General features: G+C 45.9%; 1 protein-coding gene across 1 annotated transcript; it reads left to right on the forward strand.

Annotated features, from left to right (window-relative positions):
* The first annotated feature begins 2,782 nt into the window (after window positions 1-2,782).
* On the forward strand, window positions 2,783-21,547 carry LOC129022829 (PRAME family member 20-like). Its single transcript, XM_054469057.2, is given in 5 exon segments — window positions 2,783-2,918; window positions 17,336-17,635; window positions 17,995-18,618; window positions 21,005-21,510; window positions 21,513-21,547. Coding segments are annotated over 5 exon segments (1,467 nt in total). The 5' UTR covers window positions 2,783-2,916.
* Window positions 21,548-24,459: the final 2,912 nt, after the last annotated feature.

The following is a 24,459-nucleotide window of genomic DNA, read 5'->3' on the forward strand; positions in this document are numbered from 1 at the left end:
CGGGCGTGGTGGTGTGTATCTGTAATCTCAGCTACTTGGGAGGCTGAGGCGGGAGCATTGCTTGAACCCGGGAGGCGGAGGTTGTGGTGAGCTGAGATCGTGCCATTGCACTCCAGCCTGGGCAATAAGAGCGAAACTCCGTCTCAGAAAAAAAAAAGGGTCAAATAAATTAGGTAACTTACTCAAATAACTTCGTTGGGAGTAAAGTTTCAATCCCAAGCAGCTTGACCCCATGAAAAAAACCCACTCATAACCACTGTGTTTCTGTCTTGTCCATGTGAAATCACAGTGGTTTAGATGCTGCTGCCAATACCTGAAGTAAGATGACAGAAAGGTTCTCTCAGGAAGCAAAATTGTATCTCCCTTTCCCTCTCCTTTTCTCTAGTGCAGCATGTGGGATATACATCCTCAAAACTGTTGCTGAATGAGGCTAAATTAGCAATAACAGCTACAAGCCAGATTTTTATCCAGATACCTCTGAGATCCTCTCTAAGGGGACTCCCGAAAAAGCCACAACCAACCACTTAAAGTAGGGCATTTCTTCATGCCACATCATGTATAAAACTGAGATGTCACTTTACCTGGTATTCTATGGAAAGCTGGCCTCATTACCATATGAAGTAGCTGTAATTTGCTAATTCCATGTTGTCTATATTTTAAGACATATTTATTAATCTAATGCATACATTACAACTACATGATCAGGAAGGATAATTTGAATGACAGCTCCTTAACATGACTTACAAGGCCATAGAAGATTTGGCCTGCTTTCCTCTATATCCAGACTTCTCTCCATTCCTTCATTAATAAGTCAGTTCAAACAGGGCTGACTTCAGTTCTCCAAGCCTGCCATGCTCCAGCTCATCTCAGGGCCTTCTCACACATTCCACTTGCCTGCAATGTTTATCCTCTCTTCTTGGGGCTCATTCCTCCTTAGCTCCACTGTTTCATTTTGATGGCTCTTCCCCTGGAAATCCTTTTGTGAACCTAAAGGCCCTAAACTATGGTGACAATCTACCTTACAATGTTATTTTGCACTTTGTAACACAATGTGAACCAACTTATTTATCCTCTCCTAAAATAAAAGAGTTTTCAGTCTGTGATGAATCTTTCTGCTTTGGCCTAGCTGGTTTGCCAAGAGGGTGCCGTATGCCACTAGGACAAAGATAAAGCAAAGTAAAAAAGAGTTTGCATCAACACACATAATGTTAAAAGCACATGTGTCAACTGAGCACTTGGCACAAGGCTCTGTGCTCTGTGGTGTATATATTTTGTAACAATAACTCTAAAACAGATACAATTTCTTTCTGCATTTTAGATGTAAAAATAGGAGGTTTACAAAACTTGAGTAACTTACCAAAATCACACATAGCCAGGATTTTAGCACAGATCTGTGTGACTTTATTTTTAGAGAGGGAGTCTTGCTCTGTTGCTCAGGCTGGAGTGCAGTGGTGCGATCTCGGCTCACTGCAACCTCCGCCTCCCAGGTTCAAGAGATTCTCCTGCCTCAGCCCCTCGAGTAGCTGGGATTACAGGTGCACGCCACCACACCAGACTAATTTTTGTATTTTTTGTAGAGACGGGGTTTCACCTTGTTGGCCAGGCTAGTCTCTAACTCCTGACCTCAGGTGATCCACCCGCCTCAGCCTCCCAAAGTGCTGGGGTTACAGGCATGAGCCACCCAGCCTATGACTTTAGATCGCAGCTTGTGTTGCCATATAACTCCTAAGCTGTAAGAAAACCCCCAGAGGAATGGCTGAGGCTGGGCGCAGTGATTCACGCCTGTAATCCTAGCACTCTGGGAGGCCGAGGCGGGTGGATGGCTTGAGCTCAGGAGTTCGAGGCCAACCTGGGCAACATGGTGAAACCTCATCTCTACAAGAAATACAAAGATTATCCAGGCATGGTGTCTCGCGCCTGTAATCCCAGCTACTTGGGGGGCTGAGGTGGGAGAATTGCTTGAACCCAGGAGGCAGAGTTTGCAGTGAGCCAAGATTGTGCCACTGTACTCCAGCCTGAGCAACAGGGTAAGACCCTGTCCCAAAAAAATAAAAAAGAGGAATGGCTGAGACCAAGGCCACGGTGGAGATACCCACTCCCATAGATCCTTTAGGGCTTTCCTTAATTCTTTCCTTTAATTAAGACTCCGGTTAGTGAAGAGCTTTATACAAATTCTCTGCGTCCAGTCCTAGGAGGAGGAAGGGGCACATCTCACCCTGCCACAACTCCATCATGTCTCTCACTGGCTCTCCCAGCTTCCTGGGCCTTTCAGGGCCAACCTAGCCTAGCCTGCAGAAATGGTTTATGAATACCCAGTACAGGGCTCCATGCCTGGGCCCTGAAGGGCTTCGCCACATTCAATCTCTTTTTTTTTTTTGAGACGGAGTCTCGCTCCGTTGCCCAGGCTGGAGTGCAGCCCAGGCTGGAGTGCAGTGGCGCGATCTCGGCTCAATGCAAGCTCCGCCTCCCGGGTTCACGCCATTCTCCTGCCTCAGCCTCCCTAGTAGCTGGGGCTACAGGCGCCCGCCACCACGCCCGGCTAATTTTTTACTATTTTTAGTAGAGACGGGGTTTCACCGTTTTAGCCAGGATGGTCTCGATCTCCTGACCTCGTGATCCACCCACCTCGGCCTCCCAGAGTGCTGGGATTACAGGCGTGAGCCACCGCGCCCGGCCACCACATCTAATCTCTAGAAACTAAGCTCGCAGCCCGCAAAGCCCGGCCAGGAACGAACTTCCGGTTCAGCCGGATACGCTGGGCCACGGCATGCAACAGCGGCCAGCCATTTTGGGCTCATCCAAGCGAGCTCCCGGAGGGCACCTCTGTGACCCTGGGTTCCCAGCTGTGACTTGGAAGAGGGTCCCACCGGCTCTGAAGTGAGGCTGTCCACGGAGGCTCCGAGAACTCCCTTGCTGATGTAATGTTCATTTAATTGTTTTAGGGCCCTTCTATCCTTCCCTGGAATACTAGGTCAGTTCAAACGATCACCCCCACGGGGGCGCTCCCTTACCGTTGTGTTAGAACATGGTTTCTCCCTTGGAAGGGTTATTATCCTTAACGGTAACCTGTTGCCTCCTTAAAATATCTTTGGGGTTAACATCACGAGATAGGGTTACTTTATTGATTTGTAACAGAAAGAGAATCTCTGAGGCCAGAGGGTTGCAGGAAGATTGCCGAGTTAGAGAATAGGAGTAGGCATCCTGAGGACTTAGTAACAGGAGGAAAGACTCTCTTCTGAACGCCCCCTGAAGGTAGATTCTGTTACTGCCCTCAGTTTATGGATGAGGAAGCTGAAGCTTAGCTTAAGTAAAATGTCCACTGTCATGCAGCCAGTAAGTGTAGAGCCAAAACTCCAATACCAAACTGTTCATCACTAAAGCCTCATCTATTTAACCAGAACCAAACTGCAGAATATAAAACATCCAGGCTGGGCGCAGTGGCTCGCACCTGTAATCCCAGCACTTTGGGAGGCCGAGGTAGGTGGATCACCTGAGGTCAGAAGTTCAAGACCAGCCTGGTCAAGATGGTGAAACCCTGTCTCTACTAAAAATACAAAAAAAAAAAAAAAATTAGCCTGGCGTGGTAGCAGGCGCTTGTAATCCCAGCTACTGGGGAGGCTGAGGCAGGAGAATCGCTTGAACCCAGGAGGTGGAGGTTGCAGTGAGCCGAGATCACACCACTGCACTCCAGCCTGGGCAACAAGAGCAAGACTCCATCTAAAAAAATAAACAAATAATAAATAAAAACATCCAGGGCTGATCTGCTTCCCTTCGTAAGGAGTTATGTTTTACATTTTAAAGATATGACTGTAATATACTTTATTGGCTTGTTAATTTAAAATAGGGAATATTGGCCGGGTGCAGTATCTCACCCCCATAATCCCAGCACTTCGAGGGGCTGAAGCAGGTGGATCACCTGAGCCCAGGAGTTCGAGACCAGCCTGGGCAACCCCGTCTCTACCAAAAAAAAATTAAAAATTAGGCGTGGCCTGTAGTCATAGCCTTGGAAGGCTGAGATAGGAGGATCACCTGAGCCCGGGAGGTCCAGGCTGCAGTGAGCCAGGATCACGCCTCTGCACTCCAGACTGGGTGACAGAGCGAGACCCTGTCTCAAAAAAAAAAAAACGGTTCTCACTAGATAGAACTTTTTTCTGAGACGGAGTTTCACTCTTGTCGCCCAGTCTGGGGTGCAGTGGCATGATCTCAGCTCACTGTAACCTGCACCTCCCGGGTTCAAGAAGTTCTCCTACCTCAGCCTCCTGCGTAGCTGGGATTACAGGTGTGCATCACCACACCCGGCTAATTTTTGTATTTTTAGTAGAGACGGGGTTTCACCACGTTGGTCAGGCTGGTCTCGAACTCCTGACCTGGTGATCCGCCTGCCTTGGCCTCCCAAAGTTCTGGGATTACAGGCGTGAGCCACTTCTTTTAGTTCTTCAGTAAGACCCAACTCTGTCTTGCTCCCGGGTATCCATGCCTGCTCTTTTGTCTGCTTCAAAAATTTGTTCCCCCTCCCCTTCAGGCTTATTCCCACACATCCTTTAGGGCTCACCTTTTGTACTGCTTCCTCTGCAAAGCATTCCTGGACTTCCCAAGTCTGAATTAGATGCTCCTTCCACTCCATATGTTCTAAACTGCTTTGTCATTAAGGTAAATTTATTACAGTATAGAGATTTTTTTTTTCTTTTGACACTGTATGGAGCTATTTTCATTCAAGGGCATTTTCCTTTAGCTGGAAAAACTATTAAAATATTGCTATTTCATTTTTTAATTACTGAGTAATTACTGAGTAATGAGGCAGCAGAGAGCTCTCTATCCTACACCTAACAAGATGCTAATATGTGATAAAAGGATAAGGAAATGAATGAGTTGCACATCCTGTTCCACAGCTGACCCTCCTATAGCTCATGCTTTCTTTTAATGAATGATTAATGTGGAACCAAAAGTCAAATCAAGTTACTCTATAACTCAGCTTAAGCCTAACAAATTGAGATTTAAGAGGGGATTCCTGAGAGCACAAACTGACTCTCAGAAACAGGTAAAGAAAATCCAATCATAAGAGAACTGTTACCTGTTGAGGAAAATTAGTTTGCATTGACTTCCATATAACTTAGATTTACAACCTCCAGATTACATTCACTTATTCAGTAAACATGTATTGAGTTCCTAGTATGTTTCAGGCTCTGTTCTAGAAGCTGGGGATATGGCAGTGAACAAACATTCAAGAGCCTGGACACTCTAGTGGAAGGAAACAGGCAATCAAGAAGAAAATAAGCTAAGTTCAGATAGTGACGAATGCTACAGAAAATAAAGCAGATTCAGGGAAGAAGTGCTCTGGTTAGGGAAATGATTTCCAGTGAGCAATGTGGGAGCAATAATGAGTTCTCAAAGCCAGGGCAATAAGGGGATGTAATATCCCAGCCTAAGGAAAGGCTTATCTCTATGTATACATACATAATTGACAATATGGTTTAAAGATTAGACTTTTGGTTATTTTGATTCATTTTAATAATCTCTAAGAGCCCAAATAATTATTTGTATACTGACTAAATTTAATTTTTGGACTGCAAATGCTAAGAGCCATTCTTCAGAATGTAGTAGCCATTCCAAAGTATTGCCACTCGTGGACTCACAACTAGAACATTGTTCAGCAACTAGGACGGTCCCATTTCCTCAGTTACTGTCTTACCACATCAACCTGACTTACAGTTTCACCAACTGGTGAGTTATAAATTTTCAACCGTGAGTGTTTCTATTTTCTTGCCTTAATCCTTTATTGACTTACGGAACCATAGATTAGAAGGCATTCCCACTTTCATCTGTGCCCCATACAATATTGAAATACACAGATTGAACAAAATGGTTGGGAAACCTCTACTTGGGACCCCAGGCTATGCACAAGTAAATATTAATAATTTAAGAATAATGCTATCATTTAATGACTACTAACTATATGGCAGGCACTGGATGCACATTTAATCTTTATTTTTATTTTTTTGTGGAGACAGGGTTTTGATATGTTGTGCAGGCTGGTCTCAAACCCCTGGCCCCAAGCCATCTATCTCCCTGCCTTGGCTTCCCAGAGCACTGAGAGTATAGGCATCAGCCACTGTGCAGAGCCTCACATTTAGTCTTTAGAACTGCCCTTTGAGTTGAGCACTTTGCACAGGGGAGAGACCAGTGTGTAGTGTTAAGAAATTAGCTCCTTTTGGGAGGCTGAGGCGGGCGGATCACTTGAGATCAGGAATTCGAAACCAGCCTGGCCAACATGGTGAAACCCCGTCTCTACTAAAAATACAAAAAATTAGCTGGGCGTGGTGGCACACACCTGTAATCCTAGCTACTTGGGAGGCTGAGGCAGGAGAACTGCTTGAACCCAGGAGGCGGAGGTTGCAGTGAGCCGAGATTGGGCCACTGCACTCCAGCCTGGGTGACAGAGCAAGACTCCATTTCAGAAAAAAAAAAAAAAAAAAGAACTTAGAACAGTTCTTTCCTGCGAACTCAAGCAAAGTGTTCCTCAGTGGTAAAATGGGATTAAGGTACTACGGACATTTTAAATTTTGTGTTGTGTGATGATTAAATAAAGTAGTGGTTGTAAACTGATATTAAACACTTGTTTAATGTTAACTGTTAAGAGTTACTATTGTAATTTTAAAATGTACAGTCCTGGGTAGTGATTCAATGGTCATTTAATTCCATTTTCTTTTTATTTTCCCACATTTGTATCATTTAATCTGGCTGGAAGGTTTCAGACTTGAAGTAGGCCTACTTAGACTTTACCACAAAAGGAGTCTCAAGTACACTTCCCATAGTCTTCCTCCCCCAGCCCCTAGAGAAATATAAACAAGCCAGTTAAAAGGAATACCTGAGCACTGATAAGAATGTTTACAGCACTTTTTGAAGAGGAGAGTGAAAAATAGCCCCAATAACATCTTGCTGTTTTTACTTTACGACTTACTTGTGGCATGTAAATCTGTTGTTGTTGTTTTGTTGTTGTTGTTGTTGTTACAGGGTCTCACTCCAGTTACCCAGGCTGGAGTGCAGTGGCGCAATCTCGGCTTACGCAGCCTTTACCTCCCAGGCTCAGGTGATTCTCCCACCTCAGCCTCCCAAGTAGCTGGGACTACAGGTGCATGCCACTATGCCTGGCTAATTTTTTGTATTTTTAGTAGAGATGGAGTTTCTCCACGTTGCCCAGGCTAGACTCAAACTCCTGGGCTCAGGCAATACACCTGCCTCGGCCTCCCAAAGTGCTGGAATTACAGGTATGAGCCACTGCACCCAGCTGTATATCTTAATATAATCAAGCACACTGCACAGTGAACCTGTTTATGCTTTAAAAAAAAATTAAGGCCGGGCGCGGCAGCTCACGTCTGTAATCCTAGCACTTTGGGATGCCGAGGCGGGCAGATCACAAGGTCAAGAGATTGAGACCATCCTGGCCAACATGGTGAAACCCCGTCTCTACTAAAAAAAATACAAAAATTAGCTGGGTGTGGTGGCGCACGCCTGTAGTTCCAGCTACTCAGGAGGCTGAGGCAGGAGAATTGCTTGAACTCGGGAGGGGAGGTTGCAGTGAGCCGAGGTCGCGCCACTGCACTCCAGCCTGGAGACAGAGCGAGACTCCATCTCAAAAAACAAAAAAAATTAATAGCCTGTCCAAATTATCTCATTCTACTTGAAATACATTTATTACCATTTAACATAATTACTGATATTCCCTCATATTGTATGTATTATGGTTCATTTAATAATCCCCTTACAGTTATTTTCAATTTCACTAAACTATAAATAAACTAGAAATGAATTGTTTTGTTAAGACATCCTTTTCCAAATTTCAGATTATCGAGGATAGTAATATAATTAAGAATCTTTACTTTTTAAATAAAATATGTAATAATAATCTTTACAATTTTTTTTTGAGACAGAGTCTCGCTCTGCCACCCAGGCTGGAGTGCAGTGGCACAATCTCGGCTCACTGCAACCTCTGCCTCCCGGGTTCATGCCATTCTCCTGCCTCAGCCTCCCGAGTAGCTGGGACTACAGGCGCCCGCCACCACACCCAGCTAATTTTTTGTATTTTTAGTAGAGACGGCGTTTCACCGCGTTAGCCAGGATGGTCTGGATCTCCTGACCTCGTGATCTGCCCGCCTCGGCCTCCCAAAGAGCTGGGATTACAGGCATGAGCCACCGCGCCTGGCCAAGGTGTTTCTTTTTTCCCTCTTTTGTCCTATTAACTTGGTAAATTTTATTATATATGGTGACTTGATTTGCTCGTATTGGACTCTCTTTGCATTACTAATATTTCTCATTTACTCATACTCCATTATTATTTTCATGTGCTGCTGGATGCTGTTAAAAGATAAATTTAGGCACAATAAAATTTGAATGACTTTATTTTAGCATTCATTGATTCATGAATCAGGCAGCACCAGACCACAAGTAGTTCAGTGCTCCACTGTGGTTGGGTAGGAAAGGGGGCAACAGAGGAAATTTGACAAAGTATTCACAGAAACAATACGAAGAAAACATATTTGATTGGTTAAAGTGGAAAGTCCCTAGTTAGAGGTTATTTGGCAGTTCTGATTGGTTAAGCTTAAATTTCATTTTACTTTTTACATCGAATTGGGTTTTGGTTTGGCTTAGGTAGGAACTCAAGGTGCTGGAGACATCTTGGCCTCATGACTTCCCAATTAACTGTCTTAACAGTACCATTGCATTGATATTTGTAAGTGAGATTGGTCAGTAGTTTAATTTTTAGAGACATCATTTTCAATTTATGTTTTAGAATTTGGTAATGAAATAGCCCTGTAAATTTTAGTCTGTCTCATGGAACTCAAACTTGGATCTAGTATGGCTTGGGATGAATGAGCTGGCTGAATGATGGATTCTATCCTATCCTAGGTGGATAGGATAGTTTTCCACTGAAGTGGATCACAACCCTTCCAGGTTGTCTCTTGTCTTTCATTAATTTGAGCTACTTTAGAAGACTGGTGATAGCACTGCAACATAATTCTTGTCTCTAGACATGTACATTTTGTCCTATTCAATTGGCTTCTCTCCCTACTGGAAGCCAATTTTACCTCCATTTGCATATTCATTTCAATATTCTGGATCTTATTTTGGATTCTCCCTAGAACTGATTTTAACACCTTCTCAGTTTCCTCACTAACCAGTTAAATAACATCTTTAACATGTGTATATTTATTGATTTTGCCCAGGCTCTGGAGTGGAATGGTGCACTCTGGAGTGGAGTGGTACAATCTTGGCTCACTCTGTTGCCCAGGCTGGAGTGGAGTGGTACAATCTTGGCCCACTGCAACCTTCACCTCCCAGGCTCAAGTGATCCTCACACCTCAGCCTCCCAAGTAGCTGGAGCTATAGACACGTGCCACCAGGCCCGGCTAATTTTTGTATTTTTTATAGAGACGGGGTTTTGCCGTGTTTCCCAGGCTGGTCTCAAACTCCTGACCTCACATGATCCACTCACCTCAGCTTCCCAAAGTGCTGAGATTATAGCTGTGAGCCACTACACCCGGCCCCCTCAGGAAGAAATTTAGAACAAAGAATGGTGGTCAAAGTTCAGTCCTCAACTCTCTTATCAAAGGTCCATGAGCCAACAGTTGCATTTGGTGAGGGTCCAGGCTTCTGAAAGACAACTCAGAGATGTATGTTAAGATGTTATTTTTAGTTTTTATAGGAAAATTGAACATCTTTGGATCTAATTTCCTTGGCAATTATTTTAGGCTACTATTATCTTTTTTTAAAATAAGACCCTGCAAAACATGATACCTTTTTGTTTATCAAGTTACTTATTTATTTTTATGTATTTGTTTTTTGAGAGGGAGTTTTGCTCTGTCACCCAGGCTGGAGAGCAGTGGTGCAATCTTGGCTCACTGCAACCTCCACCTCCTGGGTTCCAGCGATTGTCATGCCTCAGCCTCCCGAGTAGCTGGGACTACAGGCATGCACCACTTAGTAGAGACGGGATTTCACCATGTTGGCCAGGCTGGTCTTGAACTCCTGGCCTCAAGTGATCTGCCTGCCTCAGCCTCCCAAAGTGCTAGGATTATAGGCATGAGCAACCACATCCAGCCCTGAGTTACTTATTTATTTTTTAGGACTAGCTAGATATCTAGAATTTCCCTTGGAGGAACTCAAGAGTTTTAAATTTTTTTATGTTTGGGAGCTTCCAGGCCCTAAGAGGGGGTCCCTGTCTTGTGTCATTTCTCCCCCACCCAAGCTCCTGGAAACCTCCATTCTTACTGTCTTTATAAATTTGACTATTGTAGACATCTGATATAACTGTGCTGGGAGGGAAAGCTTTTCCTCTGCCATCTCAGGTCCAGTAGTGTGTGGGAGCTGCAAATGAGCAAATTAACAGATTAACAGTGGGAAAAAAGTAACCAAACAATAGACAGATTAACAGGAGAAAAGACAAGATTTCTTTACGTGTGTGGGGGAGCATTTAAATGAGAAGCTCCCTGAAGAACTAGAGATAGAGATTTATACACCAACTTTGTAGGGGAAAGGATGAAGGGAGAAAGGGTTTCCATGGGAAAGATAAACGGCCTTTTAGGAGAATAAATGGAAGGTATGACACTTGGTGATAATGTTTGCTTACACAGTTTCTCATCCCATTGCAAGTGGCCCTGTCTGGGAGTGAAGCTCTCCTAAAGAGAGGATTTATGACAACTTCATTCTTAGAAGGCTCTGCCTGTAGCCAGATAAGGGAAGCTCTGAAATGGCTTCTTTCTGCATCTGCTGTATCTCAAAATGTCTTCAGTTTAAAATAATCTTCAATCTGGAAATACAAGTGGGGTCATACAGTATTTGTCCTTTGTGACTGGCTTATTTCACTCAGCCTAATGTTCTCAAGGTCCATATGTGTTGTAGCGTGTGTCAGAATTTTCCTCCTTTTTAAGGCTGATTAATATCCCATTGTATTTATATATCATGTTTTGTTTATCCATTCATCTGCTGATGGACATTTATGTTGCTTCCACCTTTTGGCTGTTATGAATAATGCTGCTGCGAACATGGGTGTACAAATATATCTTCAAGACCTTGCTTTTAGTCTTTTTGGGTATATTCCTAGAATTGAAATTGCTGGATCTAATTTTAGTTTTTTGGGGAACCACCGTACTGTTTTCCCAGCAGTTCGACCATTTTACATTCCCAGCATTGTACAAGGGTTGCAATGTTGCTATATCTTCACCAACACATTTTTTTCTATTTTGTTTTTTTGATAGTAGCCATCCTAATGGATATGAAGTAATAGCTCATTGTATTTTTGATTTGTGTCTCTCTAATTAGTAATATTGAATGCCTTTTTATATGTTTATTGGCCAAAAAATTATCTTCTCACTGTAACACTGTACTCCACCTTTTAGCACTATTCATTCACCAACCAAGGAGTCCCACTCATTGTTCATTATGGATGTGTCAGAGATTGAAATCTCAGAAAAATCAGTATGGGTCTTACCTTCATAGGTATCAGTTTTATTGGCAGGAGTTTTTTTTTCTTTCCTAGGTGGTGCATCTTACAAATCTCTCTCTCTCATAGCCATTTGACATTTGGCAAGAGAAGACAGAGCCAGGGAACCATCCTGGAGGGTTTTTTGCTGCCGGGTTTAGGGCAGAGCTCTAAGGGTAGGGAACAGAGGGTAGACAGGGTCTCCTGCTGCCAAGGCCTTGACTTTGTTAGACAGCTTTCTTCAGTTAGGTAAGCTACAATGGAATCCTCTCCCAGAAAGCTCCTCTTTTTGCCTAAGCTACCTATGGTCAGGCTCTGTGGATAATGAAAATCAGATCCTTCAATAATTCTATGAGCTCTTGGAAGAGCTTGCTCTATGTGTTTTCATGGATTGATTTCTGTTCTCAGGTCAACATAATATTGTTTTATGTAAACATATGGTAATATTAGTGTTAATGTTAAGTAGTGAGATCGGAACACATGATTAAATATAGAGTTTATTTGCGCACAAAGCTTGAGTATAGCCACCCAGGAAACACTAACTCCAGATGAACAGGGTCAGCATTCCAAAGCAGTGAAGTTAAGGCTTCACTTATGTAGGCAGAGACAGAGAAATTTTAGCAGGATTACAGAGTTTTCCATACAAAACCAGTGCATTCATTACAGTGATTTGGTTGGTTATATAATGCTATATTCCAAGAAAGATTACTCTGTTACTCCATGAGAAGAGGTAGTGATCTGAAGGGGTCTTATATCCGGTGCCGTTAGGTCTTCCTAATTTTCTATAGTACAAGAATAAGGAAGAAAGTTGATCTATAATCAGAGAAGTAGAAGTTGCAGCTGCATATTACATGACTCAGGCCACATAGCCACATTTCTCTCAAGGCTCAGAATAATTTCAAGTACCAGTAACTTTAAGTTTGAATTTTTTTTTTTCTTTGAGTCAGGGTCTCACTGTCTCGCCCAGACCGGAATGCAATGGCCGGATCTCGGCTCACTGCAACCTCTGCCTCCCGGGTTCAAGTGATTCTCCTGTCTCAGCCTCTCGAGTAGCTGGGATTACAGGCATGCACCACCACGCCTGGCTAATTTTTTCTTTTTTGTATATTTAGTAGAGACGGGGTTTCACCGTGTTGGCCAGACTGGTCTCAAACTCCTGATCTCAGGTGATCCAGCCGCCTCAGCCTCCCAAAGTGCTGGATTACAGGCGTGAGCCACCACGCCCAGCCAGTTTAAATTAATTTCACATTAGTATCTCTCCAATAGTCTTCTCTTAGTTTTGTTTTTGTTATTTCTTCTAGATTAAAGTCATAATTATACATTATTTAAAATGTCCTAATTATAACAATATTTATATATTTTCAATATTTGCTCTCCTCGTCCATTTACATCTTTCAATTTATTAATTTTACTCCGTTACATTAATTTTTTAATTCTTAATACTGTTTTCACATTTATTGTCATCCCTAGATGACAGAAAAAAAGTGAGTGAATGGTTTATTTCATATGTCTACATTACTTCTGCCATTATACATTTACAGCTCAGTTCTTGCTGGAAATACTGGGCACTCTTGTGCAGTCACATCAGCAGAAGTACTCCTATTAATTATATTAACTGTTTCCTATTTTATCCTTTTTAGCTTTCAATTGTTAAAAGATAATTTTCAGAAAAGTAGAATTGTGACTTTTTACAGATATAAAAATGAACATGTATTAAAGAATTTATTTTACTCATATAATATGAAGTACCAGGCAGATGTTAAAGAAGAGTTAAGACAGCACATATTTATATGACATGAAGGGATGTTGAGATGAATTTCAGATGGAGACAAAATTTTCCACAGGTAGAAGTTAGGAGAAAATCATTACCAGACCAGACAGAATTTATATGTCTATCAGTTACCTACAACTTATAAAGTTAAAAAATAGCTTAAAGATAATGAACAGGACTCAAATCTGATAACCCAGACGGGTACATTACAGAGGATCCATTGCTTTCCATTGTAGAGGAGAAAAAAATCATAGCTTTTCCTCACCCATCTCAAGGGTCTTTGCTGATACCCCTACTTTAAAAAGGCAGATTAACAAGAGGACACCATAACAAATGTATCAAAGTTTTGCGTGATACAGGAACCTTCAGAAACGAAGACTCAAAGACCCAGGGAGAACTGTAGTTCTTAATTTAAAATTTTTTTTAGAGACTGGGGTCTTACTGTATTGCCCAGACTGGCCTTGAATTCCTGGGCTCAAGCAGTCCTCCTGCCTCAGCCTCCCAAGTACCTGGGATTACAGGTGCATGCCACTGCACCTGACTATCTGTATACATCTATGCTTAGGTTTGATGAAAGATGAACAGTCATGTACAGGTATGATTGGACAAAAATCCTGTGGTCTAATGGTAATAAGCTGGGGAGAACTTAGCAAGGCCTGTTCGTTCAGATTCTTCTTGGCCGCTCTGTGTAGCATTTCTTTCCTCCTGGTATAGGACGGGACACCTGTCACATGGGGTAGAGGTCTCACTGCCTACTTTCAGGAAAGGAAGGTCAGAGAATTCCTTTATGACTAGCTCTCACACAGAAAGGCAGGGAAAAGTCAGAGAGACACCTTCAAAGTTCCGTATTTAGGGGTGACATTCTGAGCCGCAACACCATTTTTTTCCTACACTACGTACATAATCGTTTGCCTCTTTTTATTGCCCTAGACAACCCTATTGTTATGTGTCTTACTGCACTGGCTGCAACTTTCCCAAACAATGTTGATAGTGTGCATGCTTGTTTCTAATTCAGACATCAACAAAAATACCCATGATACAGCTCCTCTCTTTCTCTCTCTGTCTCTTTCTTTCTCTCTCTCTCTCTCTCTCACACACACACACACACATATTACATATATATACATATGTTTATATAGAGAGAAAAAATTTTGATTAGTCGTGGAGAAATAATGATAAGACAAAAGAAGTATGAAAGTATGAGCCAGATGTAATAAAGTGGCGGAACAGCGGGCCTCTGTGTTCAGATCCCTCTTGGCAAGCCTTTGTCTCTGGAAATAAGGATATGCCTTTCCTTCTGGTATAGGGGGGAGCACCTCGCACAGGAGGGTCTTATACCTACTACAGGGGAAGGTCAGAAAATCCTGCCTGCCCATGCCATTTCTCAAATTCCTTCAGCTTAAAATATTCAGTATGCCAAGTTGCTGTATTTTGGGAAGGCACATCCTGAACTCCATCAAAGTCCTGCTAGAAGCAGATACCAAGATGGAAAAACATCCAAGGATTTTTACTAGGGGAGCCCCCTATGAGGGGCATTGAGGGGTGAGTGGGAAGGCATGGAGACCCCACAGACCTACATCGCTGTGTTTGGTGAAGCAGAACTGGAGGGAAGGTTGGGTAGAAACGTGTGCACTCAGGAAGATTTAGCAAAGCCATCAGGGAGTCCTCAAGCCAAAGGTGGTTGTCAGAGGAGTGGTGTCTCCCAGGAACTAGTCTGTCACATTGTCTCCCAGGAACTGATCTGTCCCCAGTCATTGTTGGTGAGCAGCATGTGGTGGTGTGACTTGGGCCTTAAGGCTGCCAGGGATTCCTAAGGGCAGCGGGTGGGGCCCTTGGTCAGGTGCATTTCCTGAGTTGAAGGTGCAGGGCACACTCTCATGGTGGCCACACCATCTTCATCTTGTTTCTAACTTTAAAAGCAATGTTGGCCGGGCGCGGTGGCTCACGCCTGTAATCCCAACACTTTGGGAGGCCGAGGCGGGCAGATCACGAGGTCAGGAGATCAAGACCATCCTGGCTAACACGGTGAAACCCCGTCTCTACTAAAAATACAAAAAATTAGCCGGGCGTGGTGGCAGGCACCTGTAGTCCCAGCTACTCGGGAGATTGAGGCAGGAGAATGGCGTGAACCCGGGAGGTGGAGCTTGCAGTGAGCCAAGATTGTGCCACTGCACTCCAGCCTAGGCAACAGGCAAGACTCCGTCTCAAACAAAAAAAGTAATGTTTATAAAACACCACTACTAAATATCAGGTTCAGAACCTTCCCTTCTATTTCTTCTTTGATTTTCTCAAATGCATTGACATTAATAATTAATAAACCTAACATTAACCATTCTTGCTCAATCGTACTTGATCACTATTTGTAAGAGATATTTATAGATTTAGTGTGCCAGGCCTTTGATTTGATTTGCTAGTATTTAAGCCTTTGCTAGATAGCTTCCAATGTATGATTGGCCAATAATTGTCCTTTCTTATACCGTCCTTTGTCCTTGCCCAGTTTGTTGCCAAGGCTGTAGTGGCCTCATACAAATAGATTTCATAGCTTGTGAGACTGTGAATGAATGTTTGTTGTCTCTGACTAGCATAGATTCTAGAACTGTGCCATCCAGAAGTGTAGCATCTGGCTACATGAAGCTATTTAGATTGTAATTAATTAGAATTTAATTTAATTTAAAATTCAGTCCTTTAGTCACGCTAGCCACATTTCAAGTACTCAGTAGCCACATGTGGCTTGGGGCTCCCGCATCAGACAGTGCAGGTTTAGAACATCCCCCTCCTTGCACAAAGCCCTGCTCTGTGGTGGACTGTGGAAAGTGATGGAATGGGGCCACACTCCCGCATTTCACTGGGCAGAAAAAAGGAGGAATTTGGGCAGTTGAAAGAATCCATAACTAACCTGAACCTGATGCTCTGTGAGAGCATAGAAAAAAACCCTCCATTCCACATTACCCTAAACTCCATCAGTGGGATTGTGGTAAGCGTCTATTGTGCAAACTTGCTCTTGAAATGCATTTAAAATATATCCTGCTTGTCTGGTGTATGTCAGGAACTATGTTTATCACTCAGACTACAGCAGTAATGAAAGCAGACACAGCCCCATTTTTCATGGAGCTTATAATTTAGCAGAGGGGAGACAGATAATATACGACTGTGTGCATTTATGTGCACGCGCATGTGTGTGTCTGTGTATGTGTATAAGAGAGACAGAAAAGTGGTGATATAAGAAGTGCTGTAAATCAGGTTAGGAAAGATAAAGCTGTAATTAAGGGATGGGAGTGCTATTCTACTTGGGTGGTCAGGGAAGGCCTCTCATGGTGAAATTTTAACAGAAACCTGAATGAAGTAAGGGGGCCAGCCATGAGGATATTTGGGAGAAGACACTTCTAGGCAGAGGGAACAGGAAGTGCAAAGGCCCTGAAGCAGGGCGTTGCTGGTGTTTGAGGAGAGAAATGGAGTCCAGTGTGGGTTGCTGGTGCAGAGTGAATAGTGAGGGGAGTGACAGGAGGTGGGCCCTGAGACGCTCGGATGCTAGACTCTGAGGGCAGCTGCAGGGTGGATTGTATTCACAGTGAAAATGAAGCCACTAGAGTTTTGAGCAAAGGAATGTCATGATCTGACTTTGACCATAGGGCGCACAAGGACAGAAGCAGAGAGACAAGTTAGAAGGCCACTGCAGTAATGGGGACAAGAGATAATGGCTTGGTAAAACTGGAAGTGATGAGACCTGCTCAGAATCTACATACGCTTTGGGAGAATTGATGTGGAGTTTTGGGACAGTGTCCTTAGTTAGGTGTTCATGATCTTAATGGTGAAGGCAGAAGAGGAAAGCGTGGGTCAATTCCAAGCCTCTACAGCCTAGCAAGGAATCGATCTAAACCCCTAAGGTTCTGGATCCCATGTCCCCAGGGCCTTAGGGCTCCAGGGTCTCAGGCTTACAAGACCTGAATTGTGGGGTTTTGGTCTTGAATGGAGGGAGAAGCCAGCATTTGGTTCTGTGACAGATGCGAAAGGCCTGCATCTCCCACATTGGCCTGGGAGCGATGCTGAGCCATTAGTCTTCTGAGGATTTCTACCTTCTTCTGCTCCAGGTCCATGGAGGTGAACTACCCAGCACCCCTCAGGCTCTTGGAACTTGCAGCCCACAGCCTGCTGAGCAATGAGGCTTCAGTTCTACTGGTGTTGGAACAGCTCACAGTGAACCTTTTCCCGCCACTACTCACTGCTGCATTTGCCAAGGGGCACAGAAAGGCTCTGAAAGCCTTGGTGCAGGCCTGGCCCTTCCCCTTTCTCCGTCTGGGCTCTCTGATAGTGCAGTGGCCCAACCAAGACAGCCTGCAAGCTGTGGTGAATGGGCTGGAGGCCTTTTCTGCCCACAGGGCTTGTCCCAGGTAAGGGGGATGCTGGGAGCAAGACCTCAGTTCAGAGCCGGAGGGAGGGTGAGCTGAGATCCAGGGTTGGGGAGCGTTAAATTGGCTAGAGGGACAAGTGGGGAAACTATATGTTTCTGAGTTAAGTGGTTGATGGTACAGCTACAAGGCTTTAAGGAGAGGGCTTTTTACCTTCTAGGGGTGGTGGTACAAGCTGTATGAGGAATAGGGGCTGGCAAGGAGCCTGAGTGAGGGAGGAAAAGCCTATTGGAGAGGAGAGGCGAGGCGGACTGGTGCTGGGGCCTGGGGAGCAGCCCAGGGCTGCTGCCACTCATCTTACCTGGGCTCCCCAGCATCTCATCACACCCCTTTCCCCGCAGGAAGTCAGAACTGAGGATGCTGGATTTCACCCTGGACTCTGAGCAAGTCCACAGTAAAGGGGCTTCTGAAGCCTTGGCCAAGTTCCCATTTTGGTTACCATCAGCAGTCAAGGCAGAGATGCCCCAGGCCACGGCCAGGCCCAAGCCAGCAGAGAACACGAAAAAAGGACCAAAGCAGCCATGGGAAGCAGTGGAAATACACATTGATCTTTTCCTGCGAGGCCCCTTCAAGTTAGATAAGTTCCTCTCCAGCCTCCTGACGAAAGTGGAACAGAGCCACGGGGCTCTGCATCTCTGCTGTAGGAAGTTGCACATTGAGGAGATGCCCTTCCACAGTCTGCTGGGGATCCTGAAGACACTCAAGCTGGATTTCATCCAGGAGCTGGAGGTGTTTGACTGGTTTGACTGGTTCTGGGCATTGTCAGATCCAAACCTATCTGCCACACAGCTGGGAAGGATCTTCAACCTGCGCAGCCTCAAGCTCATCTACTACAACTGGGCCTTCTCCTCGTGGGGTGAGCGGCCCTCCAGCTACTTCCTCTCCCAGCTCACCAGGCTGGGCCACCTCCAGAAGCTGCACCTGTCTTACTCCTACCTCTCAGGCAACCTACATTACGTGCTCAGGTGAATGGGTGGGCAGGGGCGTCCGAACAGTCCTCTGAATACTCCCAAGTGAGGTCAGGACAGGGGAAGAAGACAGGAAATGGGGCTCATTCTTAGATGCTCATGGAATTGTGGGCACAGCCTGGGAACCCAGGGTTCAGATGCAGCTGATGGCTGGGATCTGCTTTGGAAACATATTTGATGGGGAAAGATGCATGTTGCTATAAAAAATAAAATCCACTTTGGGAGGCTTAAGTGGGAAGCTTGCTTGAGGCCAAATTGGAAACCACCCTGGGCAACGAAGTGAGACCCCATTTCTACAAATAAATATACAAAAATTAAGGCCAAGCACGGTGGCTCATGCCTGTAATCCCAGCACTTTGGGAGGCAGAGGCAGGCGGATCACTTGAGGTTAAGAGTTTGAGACCAGCCTGGCCAACATGGCGAAACCCCATCTCTACTAAAAATACAAAAATTAGCCGGACATGGTGGCATGTGCCTGTAATCCTAGCTGCTCGGGAGGCTAAGGCAGGAGAATCTCTTGAACCCAAAAGGTGGAGGTTATAGTGAGCCAAGATTGTACCACTGCACTCCAGCTTGGGCAATGGAGCAAGACTCCATCTCAAAAACAAAACAAAACAAAAACAAAAATTAGCTGGTCATAGTGCATCTTTAGTCCCAGCTACTCAGGAGGCCGAGGCAGGAGGATTGCCTGAGCCCAGGAGTTTGAGGCTGTAGTGAGCCATGATTGCACCATTGCACTCCAGCATGGGCAACAGAGTGAGACCCTGTCTCAAAAAAAAATTACAACAAATTTAGTTTAAAGATCTAATTGGCTTTTTTTTTTCTCTTTAGAGACAGGGCGTCATTTTGTCACCCAGGCTAGAGTGCAGTGGCACAATTACGTCTCACTGCAGTCTCAAACTCCTGTGCTCAAGCTACCCTCCCACCTCAGCCTCCTAAGCGGCTAAGACTACAGATGTGCACCACTACACCTTGCGAATTTTTTAAAAACTTTTTTGGAGAGACAAGGTCTTGCTTTGCTGCCCAGGCTGGTCTTGAGCTCCTGGCCTCAAGCCATCCTCCCACCTCAGCCTCCCAAAGCACTAAGATTACAGGCATGAGCCACCATGCCTGGTCTTCTAATTGGCTTAGGTTTGTGATTCACAAACTGGGGCAGCCTCCCATTCTATAAAATAGAATAAGAGCTCTGTTGAGCTGAGCAGAAGAGACTGGCTTTATAAGCATAAAAGTGATGAAAAAAGCCAAAACAAAAAGCAGATTGGTCAGTTGGCAGTTACTTTCCTTATGGGGTTAAAACAGAGGGCACTTCCTTATCATCCTGGGCCCCTTCTGACTGGTTGGTGTGAATCTCCTGTTTTTTGGAAAACTGACCAGTTTCAAAGTTCAGTTTGATTACCTGGCACTTAGCACAAGTGACTGCATTCTGGTTTGCTCTGGTCTTTTGAGGTCTAGTGCAGGAGCTTAGTCCAAAACAGTGGCCTTCCATGAATTTAATTTTTTAATTTTTTTTTTTTTTTTTGAGACAGAGTCTCTGTCACCCAGGCTGGAGTGCAGTGGCATGATCTCGGCTCACTGCAGTCTCTGCCTCCCAGGTTCAAGTGATTCTCCTGCCTCAGCCTCCCAAGTAGCTAGGATTACAGGCATGGGCCACCATACCTGGCTAATTTTTGCATTTTTAGTAGAGACGGGGTTTCACCATGTTGGCCAGACTGGTCTTGAACTCCAGACCTCAGGTGATCCACCCACCGCGGCTTCCCAAAGTGCTGGGATTACAGGTGTGAGCCATTGCGCCTGTCCTAATAATATGTTTATTTACTCAACAAACATTTTCAGGCACTGCTGAATGTTATACTGGTCCCCAAGAAAAGATCCTGAGACAGCACACGTTAGGCCTCTTCTTCTGAGCCCATACTGCCCCAGACAGGTGGGTACAGAGCCCTGAAGGACCAGTATCCACTCTGTGCACGTCTCCTAGAAATTTCAAGATAGGGCATTCAGGACCCCCAGCCCTGGCTTAAATGGAAGCCTGAGCAGCAGCTTCCCCAAACCCAAACCTGAGGAATAATGGGCTCAGCCTGTGGTTACTTCTTATCACATAAGCTCTTTCAAGTGGCTCCTCTCAGCGGTCATATTGGGTATGGATAATGTGCGTCTCCCTTTCACCAAAGAGAAACTTAGAGTTGGAGGGGTTCGTGGAGGACCTGGTAGGTCTATTGAGAGAGAGCCAGGCCTTGGGACACCAAAGGACATGCTCCTGACCCTGCTGGTAAATGGCTTCCCTGATGAGGGGGTGGCCATAGGACTAGCCTCCTCCATGGACAAATAGGTGTTCCAGGCGGGGGACCTGGGCCCTCCCCTCACAGAGCCACCCTTCTCTCCTCAGCTCTCTGTGGGTCCCACTGCATTCCCTGGAGATCTGCTACTGCAGGCTTCTAGACACTGACATCACCTACTTGTCCCAGAGCCCTCATACCACCTGCCTGAAGAAGCTGGATCTGAGTGGCAACAACCTGTCCTACATGATCCCTAGGCCCTTGGGGACCCTGCTGAGAGAGGTCTCAGGGACACTGCAGCACCTAGACCTGAACCACTGCCGGCTGAAGGATGCTCACCTCAGTGCCCTCCTGCCCTCCCTGTGCTGCTGCTCCCACCTCAGTTCCCTGAGCCTCTCCGACAACCCCATCTCCAGTGCCTGCCTCCTGAGCCTGCTGGAGCACACGATGAGGCTGATGGAGCTGAAGCAGGTACTCTATCCCATCCCAGTTGACTGCTGCATGTACCTGCATGGCCTCTCCTGGGGTCCTGTGAACAAGGACAAGCTGTGCCAGTTGCAGGCTGAGATACAGAAGCAGCTGCAGGCCATGCAGCGGGCTGACATGCAGTGGAGCCCCCCGCTGCCCTTGCTTATGCAGCTGGTGCAGTTTGAATGAAGAGCAGGAGCCAGGCTCAGGGAACAGAAGTCAGAGAGGGCAGGTGGAATCACAGCTGAGGCCACATGTTGTTTGCAAGGAACATAAAATAAACTTCCATGGGAACTGTCTGGAGCTTTCTTCATTCCCCTTGCTCCCCTTCCCCAGTCCAAAGCCTGGCCTGTTTCACCTATTCGTTCGATCAGCACACGTTATCCAGGTGGCTCTACCGCCAGGTCACCAGAGACCCCAGAGGGCCAGCCCTCCCCGGCAAACACTCCCTCTTCTGGCCACTCACTCAGTTTCTCTTTGTCTTATGCTTCTGGATAGAATGAAGTGGGTCCTTAGCTGACTTCCCCACCTTTGGACATGAGCTGTGCACTGGAGATCTGAACAGCTCTGGGGGCTGTTTGGAGACTGGAAGGAGGCACATGCCTGGCACCAAACCCAGAGCATGCGGCCATCAGTCAGCTGATCACCATCGAGCATGTGCTTGGGCCAGGCACTGCTGTCCTCAGACCGGGCATACATGGAGAGCGTGGGTCACAACCATTTAGGAAGTCCCTACAACAGGGCAAAGTCAGAAGAATCAGGAGTGGCTGCCAAAACAGGTCAGGGAAGGCACCTCAGAGAGGAGAACTTTGAGTCCAGTCCTGAATCTGTGGCAGAGATCTGGAGTCAGGCACCCTGGGAGGGGCCCGGCAGCAACAGCAGCTGAGAGCTGGGCCTGTCTGGCAGGAGAGGACAGGTCAGAGGTTCACAGGCCCAGGCCCCTAGCACCATGTGGGTGGAATACAGTCAAGGCTGATGTAGATGTAAACAGAAGGCAGACGCAGGGGAACTTATGAGTGACCAAGATATGTACAGGGGCTGCATAGAAAGGCCTGGACCAAACTGACACACAGGGCCAGAGAAAGCCAGAGTATTACTGCTGGGTGGGAGAGGTTTACAGAGCAGCCTTCAGTCCATTCTGCTAGCCCACTTGTCAGTTTCTGTTTGTTTGCCTGTCCTTGCTGAAGCTCTGTTGTAGGCATCCTGATTCCACCCCATGTAAACCCTGGAATCAGAGATAGGTAAGAAAGCCTCACTTAGTGGAAGGGTCCTCAGTGCCTTGCTTGCTGAGTGCTTCTTCCATCCAGGCGAGGGAGCTTGCCTGCTCTCATGAGCCATCTCGCAGCAGCCTCAGCGCCTCCCGAACTACCCTGACTCCAGGTCGTGATAGTGCCCAGCAGATTCCTCATAGGATTCCTACAGAACAGCACAGTCCTTGTGCACCCACCTTCCTCTGTGTATCGGTCATGCTCAGAGGCCAGCCCAGAGGCCATACAGTCATCTCCAGCAGCCTGGCCTGCGAGTGGAGCATGGTGATTTTTCACATTGTCCATTTAGGTAACAAGTACTTGCTAAGTGCCTCCCAGGTGACAGGTACTTTTGCAAGGGCAGAGGATGCAGCAGAAATAACTCCAAGTCCCTGCTCTAGTGGAGCGTGGGCTCCATGCAGATAAGCAAGCTGGCAGGTAAATGACACGTTTTCAGGTTGGGAAAGGGCGAAACAAAGGGAGTGGGGCCCGCTGCTGAGGGGTAGAAAGGGAACTGTTTGCAATAAAGTACACACAAGGTCTGTGTTAGAGCAGAGACTAGAATGGAGGCAAAACCTCCAGGCAGAGGAACAGAAAAGCACAAGTAGAGGAAGATCGAGATAACAGAGAAATGCACTGGGGGCTCGATGTACTGTGCCGTTCCTTGCTGTGCTGAAAAAATCAGATGCCTCCCCAAACCCTGACTGGCTAATAGCCTCTGATCCACACAATGTGCCTCTCTCCGATGCAGCCATGCAGGCATGTAACTGTGGCTGTTCCACATGTCACTATCAGAGCATAAGATCAGATTGCATGAATGAAATCCCATCGCTTCCTGTAGGTACCTTCTGGTGACACGTCTTTCCAGCAGTGTCAGGGCACAGGTGCTGCCATGACCTCAGACTCGCTTTCCTCCTTACCCTGCCCACTCACTTTCTCCTTGCCTGAATCAGTATTGCTCTTTAGTCAGATATGGGAGGATGCTTGCTCCCGGAAGTATCTGTACCAAATTTCCCCAAGATCGTAAGACCTTCCTCCTGCTGCACCCACTTGAGAGCTTGCTTGAAGGTTTCTTGCAATCCAGGCCAAGGGTCAAAACTCAGCCTCTGGGTCAGGGTTAGCAGAGCTGACTGTGATTTGCATCCACTATTTTGTGCCTCAGTTTCTTCATCTATGAATTTAAGAATTTTGAATCACGAAGTTAATCATAGTCTTTACCTCACACCATTACATGTGTGTTGAATAACTTACTTATTTAGAAGGGTTACATGCTGAGAACGGTGCCTGGCATCTAGTAAAACCTCTTGGAAAAGAAGGGACTCTTCCAAGTTCCCATAGCAAAGTAGAGTGGTCAGAGGAACCGGGCTGGGAGGCTTGGTGGGAGCGTTCAGGGAACTGATCCATGGAAAATCTTCAGGAGAGTGGTGGTCATGTGGGTCTTTTTCAGTAAGTCCTTCCCCATCTTGGTGTTGAGTGGACAGTCCTCTCCAGGGGATCCCTAGGAAGAAGCAGTAGGTGCACAGTGCACCAGCAAGCCCCACGCAGGCCTCAGTCAAGAGAGGAAATCCAGGAAAGAGGAGAGGGAGAGTGGAAAAAGAAGGGAGGGAGGGAGAAAGCCAAACATTTCAGTAGGATTAGAGAAAAATAATGGGTTGTCCGCTGTTGCCCTGTAGAAGCAGGACTGTGGTGGGTAGGGATCTCTGGGCCAGGGCCAGATCAACTGATTTCCCAGATATTCCCTGCTTCCAAAGCATCCTCCTGCCTTGGCCTGCACCACACCCACTTCCACACACAAAGGCAGCATGTGCCAGCTCCCCAGAAACAACCAAGGAAGCAGGTGGCACCAGCAC

The sequence above is a fragment of the Pongo pygmaeus genome, chromosome 23 (genome assembly GCF_028885625.2).
Source record: "Pongo pygmaeus isolate AG05252 chromosome 23, NHGRI_mPonPyg2-v2.0_pri, whole genome shotgun sequence".
Classification (NCBI taxonomy): domain Eukaryota; kingdom Metazoa; phylum Chordata; class Mammalia; order Primates; family Hominidae; genus Pongo; species Pongo pygmaeus.